The sequence below is a fragment of the Nicotiana tabacum genome, chromosome 5 (genome assembly GCF_000715075.1).
Source record: "Nicotiana tabacum cultivar K326 chromosome 5, ASM71507v2, whole genome shotgun sequence".
Lineage (NCBI taxonomy): Eukaryota > Viridiplantae > Streptophyta > Magnoliopsida > Solanales > Solanaceae > Nicotiana > Nicotiana tabacum.
In genome coordinates this window covers 97,953,457-97,962,291 of record NC_134084.1, presented here as the reverse complement: position 1 = coordinate 97,962,291, position 8,835 = coordinate 97,953,457, and the positions used below count along the sequence as shown (strand labels likewise).

General features: G+C 31.2%; 1 protein-coding gene across 1 annotated transcript; it reads right to left on the bottom strand.

Moving 5' to 3' along the window:
* Positions 1-1,735: 1,735 nt before the first annotated feature.
* On the bottom strand, positions 1,736-3,780 carry LOC107825739 (zeatin O-glucosyltransferase-like). Its single transcript, XM_016652644.2, has 2 exons — positions 2,286-3,780; positions 1,736-1,981 (listed from the first exon to the last, which is right to left on the bottom strand). The coding sequence occupies exons 1-2, from the start codon at positions 3,695-3,697 to the stop codon at positions 1,945-1,947; spliced, it is 1,449 nt and encodes a 482-aa protein (XP_016508130.2). The 5' UTR covers positions 3,698-3,780; the 3' UTR covers positions 1,736-1,944.
* Positions 3,781-8,835: the final 5,055 nt, after the last annotated feature.

The following is an 8,835-nucleotide window of genomic DNA, read 5'->3' as shown; positions in this document are numbered from 1 at the left end:
AGAGCTTTTGTGTCAACATGAAACAAATGATATTTGTCAATGTAATGTGTTATTTGTCAAACTCCTGCTCAAAAGATTAGAAAAATCCATTCAAAATATAAGAAATCAATTATGATACTGTAAAAATAAAATTCTGAAAACTTTTGAAATGCACATAGCTCTAAGCTTTACTATGACTCCATTGTGGGTCCTAATGCTGCATTGTAGTGTTTAAGAAATGAGAAAATGGCAGATAAGTTGATATACACGGCTGCTATTAGTATTTTTATTTATTTGTTATTTTCTTATCATTTTTTAATTGAAAATTGCCTTATCTTTTTTAATTGTTTACAACAAAATGAATCTAAACCATTAAATTGTTGGGTGGACCGTGGACACATGGAGTAAATCGGTCTATGTATTGAACAATAATGGATCAATTTTCAGTACTGGAGGGGATGTCATCCCCCTACATTTCCCTCATCGATCCATTTTCAGCTTGAGAGTTATAATGAAATTCAGTTGGAATAGTAGAACCGCAGCAATGGGATCATTAGTAACTTTACTTAACAAAGTAATGAAATGACAAACTGTCCCTCTAAGGCATGTTTAGAAGGAGATGAAGCTCCAAATCGAAATGATTGCTACATTGTTATCTTACGGCTTGTTTGGATGATTGTTACACATCGTTTCATAATGTATTGTATTATATTATATTGTACTATATCGTTTAATGAATACAATGTCCGGATAGATTGTATTGTTTACCGTTGTTTCATCATATCACGCATCAGCAATATGAAGAATAAACTTGCAATATTATAAAGAAAAATTATGATACAGAGTAAATTTATTATATAAAAAGGTAGGGTAAATGATAAAATAAAATTATTTAATAATAATGAAAGGTGAGATGAGAGAAAAAGACAAGATAACGACGTAATCACACCAAATCGGTCGTTAGATAAAGTGACACATTTCATCGTTACATAACAATGAATTTAACGATACGATACAATAAAATTTAAGTAACAATCAAAACAAATATCGTATTTAAAGTAACAATACGATACAATATAATCAATAAGTAACAACCATCCAAATAAACTGTTAATAATAATAAAAAAAAAACTAGGGTCATTATCCTTTTCAATTTATCTATATTTTAATAGAATAGAGCAATTATATGAGATGAGAATCATAATATAATATTGCCACGTGCACATATGGATAAAGCCTGGAGTTTTCTTCCACAAACTGGTACTAGTAGATTATAGATTATTTTAATTAATAATAAATGGGAGTAGAAGATAGGAACAACATTACTTTGACAATTTTTTTATAGGCTGCAGACCATTATCCAGACACAAGTTTCTCTGTTTAAATCTTTCTTTCTTTCATTTTAACTTTTCATTTACAGCTTACTAAACTTGTCAACACTTCCAAGTGTACAACCGTTTTCTTCCATCATATATGGATCATTGTCTGCGGGACCTGTTTTTTACGTCACCTTATTTGTATTTACATATCAACGGATCGAGTTTTAACTTTTTGAAAAAGAATAATTACAAGTCTAGTCTGGCTCCTATGCAAAATTGACAAAAAAGAAAAAAACTCTATGCATTCTAATTTATATGAGACTTTTTGTTTTTCGAAATTTGAATTATATGAAATTTCACTAATAGTCTAAAATATTTTTTTATATCATAAGCAGGGGTGTACACATAATTTTTTTATAAGTGGTGTCGATATTTTTATCAAAAAGTAGGGAATAAATAATATTATCTATCATATTTATGTACAAGGAGTAGCCTTAGACCATTGGTTTTGTTGACTTTAAATTAAAAGAAGTTTGGAGCTCAATTCTACCTAGCTATAATTCTTAACACCAGAGTCTCTTTCAAATATTTGCCAAAAATATATTGTAGTTGAGGCGATAATTTATATCAAGTGGTGTCATTTGCTTTATGTTATTTGCTCCACTGCTTCGTCCCACGTGCATCTGCCATTGATCATAAGGATATGAGAAAAAGATGTCGTTTATATAGTTTTTGAATATTTACATTTTAATTTGAAAATATTAAGTTGATCTACAGAGCGAGTACGTATTTGTTATAAATGAAGGGTTAATTATTTGAAATATAAAGCACGTTTTATATTATAATAAGTTCAATTATATTGATAGTGCACACCAACAATGTTTATCAATTGGATCTTACTTATTTTTTACACACTGATAGTAGATGCAATTATAACCCTACAAATTACAAGATACATGAAATATTCTTGATTTTGATCAAATTCACCTTGTTATGTGAGAAATGAATGAATCCAATTCCATGCGTTTAACTCCACCCACAGCCACTGACTTCCTAAGTGCTGCACTCAAATCTTTTGCTCTGTTCCTCATCTCATCTCCTTCTTTTGATGCCATCAATTTTTCCACAGCTTTCTGCACCATATTTGATGTTACAATCTCCTGTCTACGAGCCCATTCCTTAACAACAAGACCAACTTTAAGAATCTTTGTAATAAGTACAGTATTCCTAGGTTGATCAGAATGCATTGGCCATGCAACTATTGGCACTCCCATTGATATACTTTCCATGCAAGAATTCCATCCGCAATGACACATAAATCCACCGATCGAAGAATGTGACAAAATTTCCAATTGGGGTGCCCAATCTCTAATCACAATTGCCTTTTCTTTAACTCTATCTTCAAACCCTTTTGGTAATTCAATTTGTCTCAAATCTTTAGTGAACACATTTCCTTTATCAGCATCTCTTAATACCCAAATGAACTTTTGCTTGCTTTGTTCCAATCCAATTGCCATTTCCTTGATTTGTTCATCAGAAAATGAAGTTGTGGTACCAAATGATACATATAACACTGAGTTTGGTTCTTGTTTGTCTAGCCAAAGCAAACATTTGTGGCTTCTAATATTGGACCCTTTTTTGGTCCCACTTAATGTTACAGGATTAAATGGTCCAAGAGCCCATTGTTTCTTGTTACCATTTATCTGTTCTTTAGACAACAAATCAAGAAATGGACTTTCTATAACTCTGCATGTGTTATAAATTTTGCCAGAGTTAAATTTCATGTATTCATATTCTGTTTTCAAGAATCTCTCAAAGTCAGAACTAAAACAACCTTCAAGTGAAGGAAGATCTTTTAATATTTCAGCATCAATTGGGAAAGGTCTGCCCATAGTTTCCCATATAAACAAGAAAAGAGTAAAAGCTGACACACTGTGGAAAGTGTAAGCTTCTGCATTTTCTAAGGACACAAAATCTTGAACCACTGATCCCATTAAAGAGTCATTTATTATAATGACTCTTTTATTTTTGGCTGAAAGTGTATGCAAAAGTTTTTTGACTGGTTTTCTTAGGTGAGTGGATGCTTCAAATGAAGGCTGAAGATGGGATGGGAATGTAATAGAAGAATTGGGATTTGGAGAGGGAGATATGAAAGTAGGGGTAGAAAATGCATGGAAATGAATGTTGGAAACTGAGTCCAAGCCATGAACTCTAAGTTTAGCTTGAAGATTATGTGTTTTTGTGCTAACATAATGGATTTGTATATTGTAAGATGCTATAAGGCAAGAGAGTTGAAGAAGTTGGTTAAGATGGCCTTGTGCTGGAAAAGGGACTACAACTACTACAATTTTTTGACTCATTTGGCTATTGTTGTTGTGGAAATGGAAATTGGATGCCATTGTTTTGAATTATGTGCTTTGCATTTGTCATAACTCTTTCCCCTATTTATTTAGAGAGGGTGGCGACATTTGGATAATGGTGACTTGATTTGTTTACTATTATTTATGAAATTATCAAGTTATAGCATGTGAATAGTTGGTAAGGCCGCAGAAATATAGGGTAAGACTGCGTATAATTGATCCTAAGGTCCGGCCCTTTTCCGAATCCTGCGTATAGCGAGAACTTAGTGAACCAGACTGACACAATGTACTATCTAAGCAAGTACACTGACACATTCAATGAAGATATAATTTTGTGAATTGCCTATCTTGTATGGGGATGAGTCACATGGCACTAATAGTAGGCAGAAAGTTTACAGTGTAGGACAGGGTTGGTTAGTTATCAAATAATAAATGTACTTGCTTGAATAAGAGAGTTTGCAGTAATATATGAGTGGTGACAGTAGTTGAGGAAAATATATATGAAGCTGACAGATGTAAAGGAGACATAAAAGAGAGACAACTATGTTTTAATTGATAATCTAAGTACTTTTCACCTATCACTGTTTTCTTGATTAAGAATAGGGGTGTACATAGGTCTGGTTGGTTCGGATCTTACAACTATCAAATCAAACTAATTATGTCGGGTTATTAAATCTAAAGACCAAACCAAACCAATAAAATTTGGGTTTTTCAATCTCAGTTTTTTTCGGGGTTTTTCGGATTTTCGGATTATTCGAGTTTTTTCGAGTTTTTTCCGGTAAAATCTTCCTAGAACAAAACATATAACTCGTGCTCAAAATATTTCGTTAACCCTGGTAAGATACAACTATATAAATTATTTTCCAAGAAAATAATACAAAATATGAGATGTGTCATGGCATTGTCCTAAAATATTCAACAATAAAATTATGCAATATAAATATTGCAAATCAAATAATAATAATAAATATAATCTAAAAGTACTAAGTCATGCTAAAATAAGTAGACTAATAAGGAAGTATTAATTACATGACTAAACGCTAAAGAAAAAAAATAAAAATAGGTTATACATTTTTATCTTAAATTATTGCAAAACAAAAAATAGATATTCAATACATTCCCGTTCATAGTATTGAATTGAATGTCTTTTGTTAGCATTAATATTGATTTGATTTTGGTTTGAGTTTTTGTTAGCATTATCTAATTTACTAATATTAATGGCTATAAAACTTATTGGAACATTCAAAAGTTCTAAGTCCAACCAAGAAATAATACCTTAAAAGATAAAATTATGATTTTTTTAAGAAATATTTATAAATTACATTACAATAAGTACATTTATATATTAAATATATTTAAAATTTCTATATATGTAATGTCGGGTTGGTTTGGTTTCGGTTTGACTTTCTTTAGTTAAACCAAACCAAACCAAACCAAACCAATTATGGTCGTTTTTTTTTCTTTCCAAAATCGAGCCAAATCAAACAAAACCATAGTCGAATATTTTTTTCTAGGTTTGACTCGGATTATCGGGTTGGTGCGGTTTGTCGGTTTCCTTTGTACACCCCTAATTAAAAATATGCAATTCCTCAAGGGAAGAGAATTCATATTTAAACTATGGTTTGGGTGGTAAAATTTGGATAAGCTCGGATTAGGAAAGTGAATGTAGGCAGTGGATAAAGCTAGTTTGTCACTATCAATAAAAAATTTAAGACAAATACAAGGTTCGAACCAAAGCTACTGAATTCGGTCAAACCTGTTCTCGATACTCTAGCTCCGCCCTTGATTTCAATGTGTTCATTTACACGAAATGAACCAAATAAAAAGTAATATTCCTTCCGTTTCAGTTTAAATGACATATGTTCTTTATTAGCTCGTTCCAAAAAGAATGAATGAAAATAATTTAATTTTAAACTTTTATTTTACCTACTTTACGCTTAATGAGAAGTTTTTATAGCCATATAAATGTTATAGCCCCATAAAACTTTTGTCCTTTAAATTGTTAGGATCACATATTTCAAAAATCATTTTTTTTTCTTCTTAAAATTTATCCAAAGTCAAACTATATCATCTAAATTAAACCAATCTAAATTAAACCAAAATGAATACCACTTAGAAGCTAGAATAATAGGTGAATAAGTAAGTACATTTTCTTTAGTTGGGGGGACAGGGGAGGGAAAGGGAACAGATCTTTGCCTTTGTACTTACCAAGATACGTTGTCGAGGGAATCTACTTTTCAAGTACTATTAGTTTTATTTATCACATGTCCAAAATGAAACCATCAAATTACAGTTTAATAATAATAATAATAATAATAATAATAATAATAATAATAATAATAATAATAATAATAATAATAATAATAATATTAATAATAATAATAATAATAATAATAATAATAATAATAATAATAATAATAATAATTAGTCCAATTGACGACTGGAATTATAATACAGGTAACATATGTAGCTAATTTGTAGCAGTGAACTTGTAATCTGTAAACGTGAAGAGAATAGAAGAAGTGAGAAAGATTATAGACTGGGGCTACGCCATGTCTGCTGAGAACCGAAGCTTCGAGAGTCTTTCTCTCTTCTGTATTATCTGAAAATGAATCATGTTGTTTATTACATAAGTGGGCTTCACTATTTATAGTGACCCGGTAAGAATGGAAAATATAAGAATAAATTTTTATAAATTACTATCTTTTAGTAGTAATTAGTCATCTATAAATACGATTTGCTATATTACGGATTATAGATATTTTTTCTGTGGTTATAAGATGCATTTGATGTATTCATGAATACAGTAGCAAAAATAGGCGTGAATCAGGGAAGTCCATCTAATTAGTTGTTGTATTCGAGTGTATTCGACTGTATTCATGGAGTGAAATATGGGATTACAGCTGGACAGATTATTGTATTTGACTGTATTCACGGCGTGAAATAGGGGATTACACTGTTTTTAAAACGGAAAGTGAATCAATTAACATAATAGACTACTAATATAACTCAACAAACTCAATTATAACACACAAATTTTATATTTTTCAGTTATAAAAAAGATTCTTAACCGAAAAATACCCCAAAAACATAGCAATCTTCAGAGAAATTATATAATACATCTGAATACATAAATTATATTAATTAAAAAAATATATAAATAAATTCATGGCATATAACGAGACAGTGAATACAATGAAATACATAGAATACAGCGGGATACATTGAAATACAATGAAAAAAAAGACATTAAATACAATGAAATACATGAAATACAACGAGATACATTGAATTACAATGAAAAAAAAAGATAGTGAATACAATGAAATACATAAAAATACAGTGAGATACATTGAAAAGCTCTTAAAAAAGGTAACAGAATCTTCAAATTGCTCAACCCCAAACTTCAGACGACCTATTTTAGTCGACGATTTTCCGATGACCCATCGGATTTCGACCATGATTCCATAAGCAACAATGAGAGAAAGAAGAAGAAAATGAGAAAGATCGCTGAAGAAGAAATTGCTAGCATCCGTAACGCATCTGAAGAAGTTAAAGTCTCAAAATTGAATTTGGCTAGCACCCACTGGTAACAAATCAGAAGAAATTGCTAGCAACCACTGAAGAAGAAATTGCCAAGAAGTTAAAGTCCCAAAAAATACCTGTTGATTATAAAGAAGAACAATCTACTTCCGAAAACAATCAAAATCAGAAAGGAAGAAGAAGAAGAAACATACTGGAGTTGGCCATGGAGATTTCATTGCCTTCATTAGGGTCAAGCCAGAGAGGCAGCGTATTTTATGAGAGAGAGGGCAGCGTATTTTATGGCTTAAGGGTAGGAGGTGACCATAAATAGGTATTTGGCTATAAAAATCAAAAGGTAGTTATAAAATATAATTTTTTAAAATGGTATTTATTTAAAATAAATAAGATATCAACCTTTGCTATAGGAGGTAACTAATCTTAATAATGAGGTGGGTATCTGTACAATTGGGCTAAATATAAATATACTAGTAAAGAAAGAAACTAGGCCCAAAAGCATTAACCAGCATCTAATACACCTATTCTAACAGCCCTCCTCAAGTTGGAGGGTGACAAAACCCCCAACTTGCGAGTGTGTATGTGATGAGCAGGACCAGGTAGAACCTTGGTAAGTATATCAGCAGTTTGAGAGGCACTAGGAGTGTGGACAAGAGAGATCAACCCATCTCCAAGTTTGGCACGTACAAAATGACAATTCGATTCTATGTGCTTCGTCTGCTCATAGAAAACAAGATTTTTAGCAATATGAAGGGCAACATGGCTATCATAAAACACATGCACAGGTGAGGAAAGAAACACACCAAAATCAGATAACAACCTGGACAACCAAGTTACTTCAACAACTGCCTTGCTCATAGACTTGTACTCAGCTTCTGCCGAAGAAAGAGAGACCACAGGTTGCTTCTTGAACTTCCAACCTGATGGGTATAATTTATTCATATAATTTTATATGTTAAATATTAAAAAATTTAAATAAAACATGAATAAATATACCATGTTCTCCCATATTTTCGAACATACTTCGCAGGAGGAAGAGCGTATGAAAATTAAAGAAAAGAAGCAAAAAAGAGTGAGAATTGAGTAGTCAACCTGGAATGAAGAAGCAAAAATAGCACCATAGTTGCGACAATGACAATTGGAATTCATGAAGCAAATTACATAGTTGCAACTAGCAAAGTATAGTTGAAACTATGGTTCTTCCTCTACAGAATGAAACTCATTTGGCAAAGTTATAGTTGCACCTATAATTTTCATAGTTGCAATTACAATTTCCATAGTTGCAGTTACAATTTCCATAGTTGCAACTATGGAGAACCTTAGGCAAGAAAACTCTATAAATAGAGTGTAAATTTTGAAGAGAAGGCATCGAGTCTTGAGCAGATAAGAACTATTCTTGGTCTCTATTTTGTCTTTAATATTACTAAGTCCTAGTAGTTATCCTTTTGTGAAAAATAATATCTTTGTACCAATTCTTCGTATTTCTAAACTAGGTTAGTTTTCTTACTTCATAATGGAGTAATCTTTTTTGTCGGAATAGTTGATGAAGCTTGATATATATATTATAATACTATCTCAGTTTTAATACATTCTTGGTTTGGAACTTTCTATTTATATTTTATATTGTGCTATAATAA

What these genes read in the sequence shown, in the direction of transcription:
- LOC107825739 (XM_016652644.2), bottom strand. Translation starts at nt 3,697, where the DNA reads ATGGCATCCAATTTCCATTTCCACAACAACAATAGCCAAATGAGTCAA. An exon ending in TTCATTTCTCACATAACAAG is followed by an intron (nt 1,982 to 2,285) that starts GTGAATTTGATC and finishes GATCAATGGCAG; the next exon opens with ATGCACGTGGGACGAAGCAG.